This window comes from Anopheles aquasalis, chromosome X (assembly GCF_943734665.1).
Source record: "Anopheles aquasalis chromosome X, idAnoAquaMG_Q_19, whole genome shotgun sequence".
NCBI lineage: Eukaryota > Metazoa > Arthropoda > Insecta > Diptera > Culicidae > Anopheles > Anopheles aquasalis.
Window position 1 is genome coordinate 2,228,545 of NC_064876.1, and position 16,550 is coordinate 2,245,094.

Genomic DNA, 16,550 nt, shown 5'->3' on the forward strand with positions numbered 1-16,550 from the left:
GCGGCATTCGAAGAAACAAAGCGAGGTCCGAGTTAATCGGTCACCATGTCACCCGTCCGTGGAGGCGGCTGACCGACTGACCGACTGCCGACCGCCTCGAAGTCTCTTGTGGTGTCTTGTCCGCGCGAGGACGATAAATCAGTCTGCGGCCGGGATGGGCGCCCCCTTTCTGGCCGCAGTGTCTGGGCGTGTAGGCGCCAGGATCAGGGTTCTGCGTCACTCGAGACCCTCTAATTTAACCGGAACCGACGGGCCGACGGGCCAGTAAAGCAGAAACCGGAGCATCCTGCGGAGCGCCCCGGCTTTCCCGGGGGTTTCTGGAGCGATGATTTATGATGCCCCTTGCGATTGCGATGCTGTTTGTCGGTGGCGGCGGCGGCGGCGGCGACGGCAGAGTGTCAAATGAATGTGAGGAAATGGCGCGGTATCGAGCATCGATATCGAGGGTGTCGTGCCTGATTTGCCGCCTGGCGCGTTGACACAACATGCAGGATGATGATGATGATGATAGTCCCGGTGCAATCGGCCACGTACCACGGTAGGTTAACGGGGAAGATAAAGAGAACAATTTTTGGGTGTGCTAATGGGTGACGCAAAATCGGAGTCCAAGTCGGCGAGAACTTAATCTACTTAAAGGGTTCATTCGGGCCAAAAACCAGGGATCATTTTTGACGATTTTTTGTGACGTAACGTATTCAACTTTACCTTTTCAAGTAAATGGCATATTTAACTGCAACTTTTGAAGAATATTTGGTATTGTTTTGAGCAACATTCATTGAAAAACTAATCCGTGGCATCGTTTTTTGGAAGGCGTGTCGTCGAAAAGGTGCTTTTGTTCCGGTGCCCATCGTTGCCCACGTGACGGGTCATCTGAAATCGATCATACAAATCGATATTCGTTAGAAAGATTAAAAGTTTATCTAGGTAGTCCCGGAGAGTTTTTGCGGATATTCCGGTTTTTCGATTTTTGGCATCGTTTTAAAGTTGAAAAAGTGATCGCACTATAATTAAGCCGGGTTCGTCGCTTACAGTCTATTGATTTCGACCAAAAATGGCTCATTTTCGACGGTTTCTTTTTAGAAAACCATCTACCTGTACATGTTCTTGTAAATGTCATAATAAACTACAACTTTTCAACTTTATTTGGTGGTATTTTGGGGAGGATTTATTAAAAACTTCATCCATGGCAATTAATTCAAGGAGTGGGTGCGCATTGAATCAGCCTGCGGCGCGACTTTTACAAAAATCAATGTCTTTGTCAGTTTTGCTTCGATTGAGTCAAAAAAAAAAAAGTTATTTAAAGGTTCAATATTCAGGGAAAAATGTTAAAAGCATGTGTCACATAACCAAATAACATAACACACGCGCGCAAAGCAGATTCGTGCTTCTTACTCCTTTACCCCCTTAGGAAATTGAATCCTCTCAAGCATCTCCTCTGCCTTGCAGGGCGAAACTAGAACAGTCACGCCTCGGGAGGACTTGGGGCACTGCTGACAGAAAAGACCGACGGAGGCCTTCATATTCGCGCTCGAGAGAAGGATTCTCGGAGGATCCAGCATATGATCAGAGGTCGTTGTGGTCGAAGGTTGCGACAACGCAGCGCAGCTAATACAACCAAAAAAGTATTGCAAACAGATCCGTTTAGTAAGTTTCTAATTGTTGAAAAACGGCACAGGACGGCCCGTTTTTGGACACCATTCAACGGAATTGAGAGTGCGTAAAGGCGGTTTTTTCCTATCTGCAACATAAAATACATAATAGCCATTCTCAATAAATACTTGATAGACTTTCTTCAATACTTGATAGAAAGAAAGAAAGTTAAAGAAGGGCTTATCGAGCGAATTGAGCTACCATCGTCTTGTCATACTGTTTATTTTTTCTTTGTTAATGAGTTCGACATCTGTTTACATTAATCAGTGCACATCATAAGAGATAGCATACAACAACATACTTTTTTCGATTCGTAATCATGTCTAGTTTTGTGCCATTTGAAAAAGAGCTTTCGAGCGGTGAGCTCTATTTTTTTTTGCTGGTTCTTTTGGAGAAATCGGTGACAGAATCACTTCAAATACTTGTAGAGGCCTACAATGACAATGCGGTAGCGGAAATCATTTGCAAAAATGAGCTAAATTGGTTCAAAGATGACCATTTTGAATTGAGTGACAAGACGCGAGAAAATCGAGCGGAGAAAACGTGTTGGAGCATGAATTGCAGTTTCATTTTGGATGAGGATCATATTAAATCGTTATAAAATACTTTCCCACTAGTTAGGAGTTACTCAACCAGCCCTTTCGAAAAGCTTAAGTTCCATGAAAAGGTTCTTAAGTTTTCATGAAAAGATCGCGTCGATTGCAATTCTCGATCACCGCGTTGCTCTCGCTATTTTCGTCACCAAAAACCAAATGTATCGATCGCACATGCTGATGTTCTGATTGTTGATTGTTCTCGGTGGCGGCGGCGGCGGCGGCGGCTGGGGCCTGTGAGACGCGGTTAAGCCGTCAATTTCCCCGGAACCCCCGGAGGAGCGGTGGGCGGACAGGCGTACGACAAGTCGGTCCGGAGTTTACTGCCAACACACGCACCCACCTCCCTTCCCCGAGTTTCCCTAGGGGTCGAGAACGGAGACCGGAACGAAACCGAATCGATTGACCGAAGCGGATCGATCCGTGCGGCGCTCCCGGGCATCGGATTACGGTTTTACGGGCTCTCACTCTCGCTCCCTTTCTGTGTTTCTGTGTCCTCCCTGCACACGCACGCATGGCCAGCCAGCCAGCCAGCCAGCTAGCAAGCCAGCCGATTAATGGTTATGAATATTACTCGATTTTCTCGTTTATTTTCTGCTTTCTCTCTCTCTCTCTCTCTCCCGGCACTCTTTCCCTAAATTCCTTTTTAGCTAGTCCTGCCGCTTTTCCTACCGAGCAGCACCCAAAATCGACGCCCACTCCAGGCCGAACCGATGTTTATTAGTGTTCCGCGTCCGGGCTGCGATGTCCTGTTGTTTGGTACGAAAAGAATGTAGAGGGAAAGATGGGGCGGGGGAAGTTAAGCACGAGCACGGCCATTAGCAGGACCTAGAGGCACTCTAGTGCAGCAATACTAGCTAGGCGTCCTGGCGCCTGCCAGCATCTGCACCCTCACTCACAGGACCCAAAGGCCCTGGAGGGCGTTCATTTATTAATGGACTTCCGAAATTCGGCCCCCTGCTTCTCTCTCCTTCTCTCTTTCTCACACTCGAAGAGAAGGAGGAGGAGCTGCACTCAGCAGCCACGGGCAGTTAATGCATCTGTCACTTAATTACATGGTTTCGCGAGCGCGCGAACGCGCGAGCGCGCCTCTTCGACGCTATCGACGCCATCGACGCCACGGAGTGGACACGCTCGCCCGATCCGGGCGCTTTTGGGACACGGGGAGACCTGCGTACCGCTGGCGCGAACTGTTAACAGCTCGCTAACAAGCGAACCCCCCCCCCCTCTCCGCCACCTCCGAAACTCTCCTTCTTTTAATGTGCCCCTTTTACCGTGCGCTGAAACGGTCGCCGTTAACGTCCGGATCGCGCCGGATGATGGATTGGCCAGTGCCTTTTCTCCGTTTGCTCCAGAATTCCAAGCAAACGACGTTTGTGACGTTTTTTTTTTTTTCGTTTTCGTTTTTGACACAATGAGGCATTCACTCTTCTTGGACGGGTAATGATCGAGTGAAGGAAAAGAGGGGGCACCTATTGCGAGTGCGCTTCAGCTGTGCCAGGGCACACACACCCTCGCACACATTCGGCCCGGCGGCAGAGTGTACCTTGGCTGGGTTACGCCACCGGAAGTACGGTGTCGAGTTTCTGCGCCTAGGAGGTCCAGCGCGTACGAGGGCGCGCGCCCGCGCGCGCACGCTCGCTGGTTGATCACCACCGAAAGGTGCCGCAATGGGTGCTGCTAACAAGGGAAAGGGGAATGGCCGGGGACAAGCAGCAACAGCAGCAGCAGCACCAGCAGCAGCTGGAAAGCACTGATGCCCCAGATCCCATCGACCTTAGATCTTCGCTGACAGATTCCGTTGGCCTGACTGGCTGGCTGGCTGGCTGGCTGGCTGGCTGGCTGGTTTCCGCTGCGCCCAGTGGTGGGCACCGCACAGCCTAGAGAAAGAGAGAGAGACGAGAGAGAACGGCTCCGGAACGGTTCCGGGTCCGTGGCCAGTGTTGCCAGCTGCTGTGCGCAAAGGACGAAGGACTCGCGCCGCACGTACCACACCGGAGGGGCGTATCCTTTCTTTTATTTCTCGCTTCTTCTGCTGCTGCTTCTCGGTTCAAAAACCTTTCCCTCCTATCCCGCGCACACAGTTGCCGTGATGCCGTTTTGCTTCCTCGATGACAATAAGGCCCCGTTTGCTCGTTTGGTGTCTGCTCGCTGGGCTACTGGCTGGGCTGGCCAGGATACGGTACGGGTGTAGGGCCAGGCCAGGCCAGGATATCCGATCCGAATCCGATCCTCCGACCGACTGGCGTGGTGGATGCGGTGCGTAATTATATGTCATTTTTATGTTTCGAAAACCATTTACACAGCCGTCGCTCGGTCGCTCGGTCGCTCGCTCTCTCTCCTTTTACTCGATTAATTATATGCCCTATTGGATAATAACAGAGTGCCAAAAGGGGGATTAAAAATGGGAAAAACTGAAATCAGTTACCGGACTGACTGCTGCCGGCTACCGTGGTGCGCCATAGAGTCCACGCGCGCTGTGCCTTTCCATATGGCCTTGCCCCTATTCTCTCTCTCTCTGTCTCTCTGTCTCTCTGTCTCTGGAGCGACGCGCTCGCTCCCGTTCCCCTTCCTTGGCGCAGCAGCATTCTTCCGCAGCAGCATTTCCTTTTTGCCTCTCCCTCGTTGTCCTTCTTTTTTTTCTTTTCTTTCGGTGGGCAGCGACTGGTTAATCCTTCACAATAATCATGATGATAATGGGCAGGCGAACCAATGGGTGCCTGCGCTACCGATGGGTGCGCTACCAGCGTGGCGTGGTGTGCGCAAAGGCAGGAAAGAGGCAAAGGCAATATATGAGGGACGACCGTAACGAGAACATATTTGCCATGAATTTACCTATGATCGCGAACGGTTGTGCACCGCAGGACGCGAGGCGCTGGGCGCGGCTGGGGTCCACCGGGGGGCATCCGCGAGATCTTCCCGAGGTGTGCACGTGGCCGTTGCCTTTTCGCGGTGGCACGGTGGGGGAAAAACGGCCGCGGTCGAGGTGCACGTGGCACCACCAGATGGCGCTAGTTCCGAGCATAAACTGCTCGAGTTTATGCTCGATAAAGTGAACATAATAGCTGTCGAGCACCGTTTTTCCCATTTTCCTCGTCGCGGGTTTTTCATTCGCGGAAAACATATTCTTCACGGGTTTTCATTCCTTCGGCCGGACGCATTTGAGGCTTTACTCGTTAAAAATCGGACCTCTCTGCTGTTTGCTTGGGAGAGGCGCAGCCACAGTGCCGTTTGTTAAAAATCAGCAGCGCAGCATACGCTTTGCTTTTGGCTAGCGCACACGCAACATACCTCGTCGTAATCCTCTAATAACAAGCACATTAAATGTTGCCATTTATTTAGTTATTTCTTTGATTATCGAGAGATTCAGTTCAATCAAAGCTGAGCGATTTTCGTCGCAAAACTTATGCACGATTTACGACGTTCGAACTAGTTGAACCCCTTCCCATTAGCTTTACGTTTCTACAGTCGGAAAATCAACCGTTTTCCTCTGTACTTTTGTAGCACAAAATTAATAAACCAATTGTCTCAAACTACAATCATAACCGTTCACTGCACTGTACTTTTTCGAGTTCGATCGTCACAATCTCGGGCAGTTTTTCATGTCACTTTTCTCGTCACTGTTCTTTCATCTCGTGTTCTTTTTCGTGTTTTTTTCGTGTTGTTCCAAAAATAGAAGCTCCACGTTTTCCTCTTCTCTAGCGCCGTGCCGGAAAATCCGTGTGAAAATCCGTGTGTGAACCGTGCTTTCCGGCTAAACTGTAGCTGATCTTTGCGCCAAGGTAATGGTCGCCACGAACCGCACCGAGTTAGCCCCGGTGGGAGTGTTTTCTGGTTGGTGTTTTTGTTCGCCCCGGGGGGGTTAGGTTGCCTGCCGCCTCAATCGCAATCAACCGGCAATGTAAAGGCGTGCAAGCCGAAAACCTGCCGTATAAAACGCTCCCTGCCCCCGCTCGGTAAACCAGCAATCAACAATATCGGCATCGGACAAAGTTTCAGCACCGGCATTCCTTGCACCTTTGTGATGATTTTCACGAACGTTAGCATTTGTTTGCTAGCGTATCGTTGCCGGCATGCAAAAGGATCTCTCGCCCTGCCATGCGGTTTCGGAGAATCCTTAAATCCTTGCCGGAATCCTTGGTCAGCTTAGGGTCGGCAAAGCGGCGGCTTGTTTATGTGTGCCCGGCATCCGCACCGCCGTTCAAAATTTGTAGGACAGACCTGCCGTTACCAGCTGGAGCTGAATCCTTTGGAAATTTGGATGTCCTTCAATCTGTAAGCTGCCAACGGCCGCTGCAATAGCAAACAGTTGGCCTGTGACCGTGGGGCAGCAGCTCAGCAGTCGCCACCACGTGATTGTTCAGGATCAGGACCGGTCTTCCGGGGGCCTCTTCTACCCTCCCAATGATTCTTATTCGCTTGAAGGTGTTGGCAAAAGATTTTTGACTATGGGTGCTTGAAATCTGAGACCCGCTTCCTTATCATATCTAACACAGACACTCTCTTTCCCCTTTTTTTTCTTCTCTTCTTCTGTCCGTGTCTGTACGCAGATGCCGCCGAAGAAACTTGCCGAACCGGAAGTGAAGCCCCTGATCGGACGCATCGGTACGAATCTGCGCATCGGTATCGTGGGCGTACCGAACGTTGGCAAGTCCACCTTCTTCAACGTGCTGACGAAGAGTGCCGCCCCGGCCGAAAACTTTCCCTTCTGCACCATCGATCCGAACGAGAGCAGGTAAACCACCGGGCACCGGGGTTATAGTGGGCTGAGGGGGGGGGGGGGGGGGTGGGGGTGGTGCTAGGGAGAGGGAATGTACCGGGTACGGCTGGGCCTTTCGCACTGCGGCGTGCTTGCAATCATCCGTGGCGTAACGTTCATTTGCATATCAAACGCTAACCAGCAGCCAGCCAGCCAGCCAGCCAGCCAGGGAAGGACATGGAGGGGGAGGAAGGGGGCCGTTGATGACAGAATTCTGTTTGTTCTAGCTGCCCCAGGTACATATGCGCCCATTGACGAGCGGACGGGCGGGCAAGGTGCGATGCCACGCCAAAGACCAATTGAATGATCAATCGAACAGGATGGCAGGAGAAGGCCAAGCGCCAAGGGGACCAGAGGAGCGTGCTCATCGGCAGACACTGTGGCGGCCAGGCCAGGGAGGGTGGAGGCAACGGCGGAGCGGGGACAACACCGGTTCGGGCCAAACCGGCATCGGAGGGGACGACGATGATGGGATAATTAAAGAGCAATGCGCTCTCGCGGTACCATTGCGCATCATCATCATCACCGTCGGTTTCCCGCCAAACGGTGAACCTTCCCCCCCTCCCCCTCACCCAAAGGACCCGCAACGTATCGATTTCTGTGCCCGATCCCGCACTAGCGACAGCTACGCGGCGGCGACCAGCGGCGTGGTCGGTGTGTCGCGCGATGGAATTAATTAAAAATCCTGCAATTATTCACCCCGCCCCACCCTCCTCCCCTTACGGCAGTGGGTGCCATGTTCCATCCATATCAGCCACCCTCCCACCCTGCACCCTGGTTCCCGCATCATGCGTCTTTCGACGCGGTGGCACCGGGCGTCCGGAGGTAGCTATTATCATTTCATCAAACGTCACCGGCGCACGGTTTTCGCGCCCCGCCAATAATTAGTTCGCCTGGGCCTTTCCCTCTTTCACCTACTCGCATCGACCCCCTTCCCTCTCAGCCTTCGCATTTTTCCGCCGGAAAACCTGAACCATAATACAGCCTGATGCACCTGCGGGTCCCACTGGCTGGCTCCACCTTACCGTTCACGATCTCTCGCGACTTCAGCGACTCGTCTACCACTGGCCATGCATGCCATGTGGCAAAGTGCCAAGGACCTGGGGCCCAGGACCTGTGGTGTTGTTCACTGTCGACGATGATCCGGTGCCGATGATTTGGCGTGGCGTGATAAAAGATAATAACGCAACAGAAATTAAGGCGCAGCAACAAGAACAAGGGACTCACCCAGCAGCAGCAGCAGCAGCAGCACCAGCACCAGCAATAACAGAGGCAGCAGATTGCCCCAAAAAGGCTTTGCCAACGCAGCGGTTGTGGAAAGCGTCCTGTCCGTTTGCGTTCGATTCAACGATTGCAGCCGCCCCGTTTCCTGTTTGCGTATGTGGAGCGCCATTTTAGGCCACGAATACTATGCCGGACGCGAAACAGCAGGCTGCCCCCCTTTCCCCTCTCCATGCGCCACGATTCCTGTCTTGTTTTTTTTGTCTTGCTACAATGACAGAACAGACAACGTTGGCGTGCTTCCTGCGGTCGTTCACTGCAACTGCTGCAGCAAGTTGCAGCAATTTGTAAATTCGCTATCGGCGTTTCTTATTGCACCGATAACCTTTCCTCGGTTACCGATCATACGGAAAAGCTGAAAAGGAGACAGACGTGACGATAGTGAGAGAAACATCGAGCTGATCACATATGCAATCGCCTGTAACGGGGCAGGATTGCGCTGGGGATGTTACACATGCCTGTTTCCCTCTGCTCAACTGACATCCTTCTCCGTTTTTTCTTTTCGTTTTCTTTTTGTCATCACAGAGTTCCGGTACCAGACGCACGGTTCGACTATCTTTGCGAATACCACAAGCCAGCAAGGTAAGCTGCTCACGCTTTATAGTTTAGACGCGATTACTAGCCGATCATAACCAGCAGCATCCGAGCGTATATGGTGGCACAAACTGGCACAGATGAACAGAGGCTCATAGGGGGGGGATCCCGTCGTGGGATGGGAAGACGGGAGACGGGCTACTATCAAGCAAACGAGCTCACGCGCATTGCCTGCGCCTTGATGGGGGGGATGGCAGCGGGAACACAAACTGGCCAGCTGGCAAATCATCGAGGGCCCCGTTACGCCGATCCCCACGGAACCACGGTACCAATTGCCGATGCTCGTTTGTGCCGATTGCCACTCCGGCAGCACTAACAACCGCCCTTAGCCAACCGGCCATCGGTGAGGGAGTGAACGAACGGCGGGTGTTGTGTTTTGTGAGCCGGTTCGAATCGATCCCAATCAATACCTGGCGAAACGAGCGATCAATTGATCCCTCATTTCGCGGCAGCTGCGCGGGCCGCGCGAGAGGAATGGGAGCGAGCGACGCCGACAACAATGATGCGATGATTGCACGGTGAGATGACCACCCAGTTCCCTTTCGAATCAGTGGCCCGCCGTGTCGGTTTTGGGGTGGTGGGTGTCATGCCATGCCGCTGTTTGTCTAGTTTGTCATCCTGCGGGGGGATTGCTCGACTACCTGGTCGAGTTTGTGCGCGCGCGCGCGCGCATGCCTCGTCCGTCACACTCGCAAACAGCACGGACTCGGTGTAACCGTATTATGTTATGGGTGCGATCAAGCGATCGCCAATGCATTAGCTGGCAAAGATCGCGACATCGAGGACATCGGGATGGGTGTGTTTCGGTCCTTTGCTAACTCTGGGTCTAATAGGGCAGCAGCAGCAGCAGCAACAGTCATCTAGGCAGACATCGCAAGCAAGGGCAGAGAGCTGCGCGAGCGTTTACCGTACGGCAGCGGCCGTTATGAACAAGGCCCTACCTACCTACCCACCTTTTATGCTGTATCATTAGCATTGATTAGGGAGCTCGGCTGCCGCGGCTGCACCACCAGCTCGATCCAGCAATCCGACGATCGTCCGAATGAATGAAAAGACGACGACGACGACCGATGATGATGATTCTTGCGACCAGGCGAATCCAAAACAGAATCCAATAATCTCGTCGTCGATCGAACACACAACACAATAACCTCCACCCTCGCCTCTCGTCCTATTCGATCGATCGGTTGGAAAAGGGTTGACCGATCGGGTTTGCCTGCAGGGCAGAGAGCAAGTGTGTGTCTGTATCTGTGTGTGTGCGAGCCAGCATCATTAGATCAATCGAAGAAGGGCAATGATGAGTCGCGGAAACGATCAATAAAATCGGATGTCAAGCCACACCATACCGGCCACAACCAAAGCCCAGGCGGGAGGAGGGTCATCGAACTGGGTTGTCGAGCGTCCGCCTGAAAAGGTTTGGCGTGGCGTGGCGTGGCAGTTTGGAAAGATTGTCAATCGCGCCACAAGCATCACACATCAAACGAGAACACCGAGAGGCACAAGGGCCGTGACAGTACAACTTCGCTCCGTTGTTGTTGTTGCTGATGAGGATGCCATCATGACGTGGCAGAACGCTACGCTGCACCGGTCCTGCCTGGCCTGGCCAGCTTGCCACTTAATCCGTGATCGTGTGAAGGCTGGCAAACGGCATTGTGCAAATTATGGGATTAACGCCAAAGCCTGGCAGTTGGTGCCAGGAGTTTATGCAGGATCGCGGTTCACCGATGAACGGGGCTCGGGGCAAGCGGGCAGAACACAACCGGGGAACAGTTACTAGAGACGCATACGCAACGGAGGTTTTTTTTTTTACTCAACAGAACACACAGTTGCAGCCTCTATCGTTCCTCTCGGGTCGTTTTCGGGCTGAACAATCGGGGTTTTTCGTTTGGAAGATAATTGAAGAGACTTTTCCAATGCAAGAAACTTGAAGGTGAAGCGGCTTGTGGTCCCTTTTACATCAGCGCTACCGCGGATAACCACATGGAACGTTTTATATCCTCGCTTCGGTTTTTTTTTTGTTTTAAATCCAGCGTGGCTCCTCGAACGAAGATGAAGCCCGTGCCTCCGGAGAAGCCTTGGTAGCTTAGCTGCTGCCGTTTTATCTATTCTGCCTATGTTATGGCCATCACCAGGACTTATCTCAGTGAAGAAATGACGGAAAAGAATAACCAAATATGTTCTTTTTAACGGCTTTTTAGTTTTATTTAAGGGGGAACTTCGGTATTTAATTTTGTGGTTTCCCTAAATGCTGATCCTTTCAAGAGTATTGTGTAAAAGTTTTGGATCAATCAAAAAAGGTAAAAAGTACCTTTGCGACGACACGGCTACCAACAATTGCATGCCACGGATTAATTTTTCAATGAATGTTGCTCAAAACGATACCAAATATTCTTCAAAAGTCGTAGATTAATATGCCGTTTACCTGAGAAAAAAAAGAAGAATGATTACGCCACAAAAGATCGTCAAAACCGGGCCTGTTTTTTTGGCCCGAAAATACCGAAATCCCCCCTTAAGAAAAAACTACTAAACAATGCCGTTTACTAGTTTTGCTTTAACTTTACCTTTAACTTTTACTCTTCGTTTCACTTTAACGCGTTTAATTCTAGATAAAATATGTGTTTTCCCCAAATTAACAATTAATAATATTACCAGTTGCGTTATTGCGTTGTACAGGTATTATGATTATCCTTGAAACTAAACAGGGACGAGAATCTTCCACCAAAATAAGTGGCGCGCGGCACCTTTTATCAGAATCAATTTCGCGGTCCTGATAGTTCCTGAGCTTTACTATTTCCCCGTTCAGGTATTTAAAACGCTACAGAGGTTCTCATTCGTCCTGTCACGTCCTGTGGTGTACGTGTCGCTTCACTTGTGTTCGACATCGACCCCCCAACAATCGGTGTCTTGTTTCTGGGTACACGTTGTTTGTTTTTTCAAATTTTCCTAGCAAATGAAACGGAAAAGGCATCCACATTTCATTCATCCGCCCACAATCAACAGGGGGATTGTGTAGGATTTTGATCAACGGGCAGGTCACCGGAAAGCATTGTCGTCTTGTTTGCCAACAGACAAGACCCTTGCACTAGAAGGGCGACTTCCCTGGACTGGATAACAACCAGCGGCGGCAGCAACACCGAAATCGTCGATAACGTGCGCGCCTTGCACCACTCTGTTGCTACCCGTTGACCCGCGAGCCCTTCAACGCTTCAATTGGTCACGGCACGGCTGCCAAAAGGGAGAAGGGGTGGGCCGTACTTACCCGGATCGGATCGATTCGCGGTGAAGGGTTGCTGGCTGCAATTTAGCAATTACCGTAATTGTATCGAAACCACCGATGCCTGTGTGTTGTTACTGCTACTGGAAACAGTTCTAGTGGCCCGCCAGCCCGCCCATCCTTCCACCTACCTCCCCATTCACGGGCTGCATTGTTGCAGGCGCGGGATCGGGAATAAAAAGGAGTCATCTCTCCAAAAAAAAAAAAAAAAAAACAGAAAGGGGGGCCAGCCAACAATAAATTGCGCCCAAAAATGGTGTTTCTCCACGATGGTGTGGTGTGTGGCGAGGTGTCACGCGACGATCGCAATGCAGCGAAATGGCCACTGGCGAACCCACGCAGCACGCACACAGCCACACGAAAGAGAGACAGGGTCGACAGCGAAAAAGGATAGCAGCAGCAGCAGCAGCAGCAGCAGCAATCCAGTAGCCCCCCCCGCTCAAGTGAAACAACACGCGAAGCACCGAAAAATGCAGCAGAAACTGGGAAAAAGATGGGGATGGAAAATGGAGAGAAATCGCCAATCAAACACACAAACAAGCAGACACGCAGCGCGACCTGTCGCGTCGACCAATTGGAATAGGGATGGATATCGGCTTCCTATAGCGATACTGCGCAACGGCGCACTGCCCAAAGTAAACGCCGGTAGCCGCCATTAGGGGTCCCTTTCTCAGTCCACCACCTCGCGCGTTTGGGGCGTGTACCGCTTTGCTGTGCTGTGCTGTTGCACCGTTTTCTGATGCGCTGATATCGTGATGAAGGATGGATGGATGGATGGATGGATGGCGAAAAAGGGCGGCCACCAAAATGGGGGCTCCCCGATTTGCGCGCGAAAATAACATGTTTATGTTGTTGCCTGCCGCGCCTTCGCTCGCGGTGCGCGCTCGATCGAACCACAGGACGACGGGGTACCCAGTAGCGAGCAATGGCGTCGCAGGACCCAGGAGGACCACGTGGACAACGTGGACGCCATTTCGCGCCATGGAAGCGAACATTCTTTCCGGCGATGCAGCGCAGTGCGATTGCATTGCAGCTGTCAGTTGAAGAGTCATTTGAATTAACGGAAGAGAAAACAAAAATCAAGAGGGGGATGATCCTGGTACCGGTTTTTGTGACTAAGAACGGCACCGAAAGCCAAAATCCTCGCACGGACACACGGCCAGGATGCGATCCCGCGAGCTGTTTACCGATGCACGGTGTGACCTGTAGCCTCGAGACACACAATAGAGAGAGAGCGAGAGAGAGAGAGAGAGAGAGAGAGAGAGAGAGAGAGAGAGAGAGAGAGAGAGAGAGAGGAGGAGGAGGAGAGTCAGCAAACGTCACAACAATTGCCAAAAAGACACCGTGGACGACGCCAGAGGACGCGTCTTCATCGTGATGATGATAATGGGGTTTTTGGTGGGGGAGGGTGGGTGTGCATACCGCGCCTGTGTGTGGAGCATATTTATTATTCAAATTTTGGTTTTCTTAGAATTCTGCATCCGCGCGAACGTGCACAGCGCCACAGCGATCATCCCTCATACCCATCGGAATGTTTTTTTCTTTTTTTTTTTGGTGAGGCGGGGGGGGGGGGGGTGTTTCGGTTCGGTGCCCAGCCTACCCAAAACGCGGGCGGCGCGCGCGACGCATCATTTTCGCTTATTATTTGGCCCACAGCAGCCCTTTCCCCCCCCCCCCCCCCTTTACCATCTCTCCTCTACTGCTTCTTCTTCTTTTTTTTGTGCGTCTTTTTCTACGTTTGTTACGTTGGGTTTGGTGGGCAAAGGGAATGCGCGGCGCGGCGCGTTTTTGTGAATTTGCGCCAGGACGAGAACGAGGCCCACTACCACCCTACAATCAGTGTGGAATCCCCCCCGCCCCCCCCCCCTCCTTCACCTCCTTCTTTTGCTTCTCGTGCCGTCGGAGAGTGGAGTCCCGACTCCGCTGCCACTTTGTATGCTCGTTCGTTCGCCCTCTTCGTTTGGTTTGTGGTGAAGGCAGACTCACCGCCCTCTCCCATCCCCTCACAAACCCCATAGTTTGAGATGGAAATTAATTCGTCCTTTTCCTGACATCGTGTCGTGGTCGTCGTCGTCGTCGTCGAGCTGCTGCTGCTACTTCTCTTCGTTCGTTCGTTCGTTCGTTTCGTCGTCGTTAAGTCCTTGTTACAATCATATGCAACCCACCAACCAACCACCGTTACCGTCCCGCCGCCATAATCTCTGGGCGCTGGGCCACGTATCCTTTGGCAGCGCAAGTGACGACGGCCCGGGAACTCGCCGCTGGTGCGCCCAGCGTGAGGGAGATATAATTATGGAAAATTGCTCGAAATTACGCCAAATTGGGCTGTGCCGGGAATGTGCTGTGTGTGCTGTTGTGTGGGGAAGGTTTTTCGGTCCCCCAAACATGACGCCGGTCGGTTCCGCTCCCCCGGTAACGACCAAGTGTCGACTGCAAATCGCAAATAAAAAAAAAAAAAAAACGGTCGGTTTTGTGTTGTTGTTGTTGTGGTTTGCAAGGAGCTGGAAGCTGCCACCAATCATGTGCCACCACCATTGCATTGTTAAAAGGTGCATGGTGCCACGAATAGCATCGCCATTCCGTTAAGGGTATGGGCTTCAGTATTTTATTGTTTTTGTGGCACGTATTTTTAACATATTTTCCCCCTGAATGCTAATCCTGTGAAGATTATTGTGTAAAAGTTTGGAATCAATCGAAGCCAAACTGATAAAGATATAGATTTTTGAAAAGTCGCACAACTCATGCAATTGCAAACACGCGATTCTAAATGGAATGCCATGCATGAAGTATTTCACAAATCCTCTCCGAAATACGACCAAATTTTCTTCGAAAGTTGTAGATTATTATGGCATTTGCAGAAATATAGAGAGGTTGATGCTTTTTTTTAAACAAATCATCAAACATGAGCTGTTTTTGGTAGGAAACAAAAGACTTCAACGGGCGAACCCGGTTTGACAAATCGCCGTCACCGTGTTCAAAGTTGGTTCCCATCCAGTACCGTAAAAACTACTGCACCGATTGATTTCAAACTTTTAACACACAATCTGTACATTCTTTGCCAGGTGGCCCCGTCAAGATTTTATGAAAATTGTTGATACTTTTTTTTAAATAAATCGCCAAAAATCGTGGTTTTAGGCAAATTCGCCAAAACGCATCACTTTTTGGACTTTAAAAATCTGCCAAAAACCGAAAAATAGGAAATTCAACAAAAACTCGCACGGGGCTACCTAGATAAACTTATAATCTTTCAAACTAGTATCGATTTGTGTTTTTCTGATCACCCATCACGCGGCTACGATGGGCACCGGGAAAAAGTATCTTTTGGAAGACACGACTGCATAAATGTAATACCATGGATGATGATTTTAATAAATCTTCCCCAAAATAGCATTAAATATTCTTCAAAAGTTGCAGTTTAATATGCCATTCACTTGGAAAAATTAAGTTGAATGGTAGCGTCACACACATTCGTCAAAAATGACCCTTTTATTTGGCCAGAAATTAGCGAAGCTCCCCCCCCCCCCCCTTAAGAAATCACCGCCAAAACAGAGATTTTAGGGTTAGTAAATGTAGCTATCGTGGCTTATGGCGTGTAAGGCGACAGCTCGTCGCAGCACAAGGAAGCAGCAAAAGCAGGGGGAGGTGAGGAAGAAGGAGCCTCCCATTGCACCATAAAGCTGTGCTGCTGCACTTGCTGCTTGCCTTCACAAAAGCACACTTGCGCTACCGTATGTGGTTCCAACGATTTCCAACGACGAGACGACGCGGTAATGAACGGCGATGACGACCGAGGGGCCGGGGCCCGATTGGGAGAGTCTGTTTTGCATTAAAAACAACAACAGTCGGAACCAACGGAACCCCTGCAATCAGCCACCAAACCCACCACGCCGCGGTGGGTACGGTGGGCGCGGGATCGAAAATGATCTTTAATTCGGATCCCGGGGGGGGATGAAAATGCCAAACGCACACACCCGCCCCCCCGTTACCTCCACAGCCCTTTCTGTGTTCTGTGCACATGGGTCAGCTATTATTAACGACCACAGAGAAAGAGAGAGAGAGAGAGAGAGAGAGAGAGAGAGAGAGAGAGAGAGAGAGAGAGAGGGCTGAGCGAGCCCCTTGAGAAGCCCGAAATGGCACCGATTAAACCGGGGCAATCGGTAAACGGTTCGAACCGGATCGCGATCCGAGATCGATCGATTCCCTGACTCTCCTCTCTCTCTCTCCTCCCCCCTTTCCCCCGCCGCGCTTCCCACTGAGTTCAAGGATATCGCGGGGTCTGCCCGTCATCCGTTCCGTTCCAACACATTTGCATACGCCAGAGCACCCTGCCACTAACACACATGGGCCGTCCATTCCTGGAATACAGAAGGGGGGGAGGGGGGGGGGGGGGTGAGCGAGG

At 51.2% G+C, this 16,550-nt stretch overlaps 1 protein-coding gene across 1 annotated transcript in view; it reads left to right on the forward strand.

Moving 5' to 3' along the window:
* The first annotated feature begins 5,879 nt into the window (after positions 1 to 5,879).
* Positions 5,880 to 16,550, forward strand: part of LOC126572031 (obg-like ATPase 1) — a 14,445-nt gene continuing 3,774 nt past the window's right edge. Inside the window, exons 1-3 of the mRNA XM_050231044.1 lie at positions 5,880 to 6,025; positions 6,794 to 6,978; positions 8,809 to 8,865. Of these exons, the coding sequence (XP_050087001.1) occupies positions 6,794 to 6,978; positions 8,809 to 8,865 (242 nt within the window). The 5' untranslated portion in view covers positions 5,880 to 6,025. The remainder of the gene's footprint in view (positions 6,026 to 6,793; positions 6,979 to 8,808; positions 8,866 to 16,550) is intronic.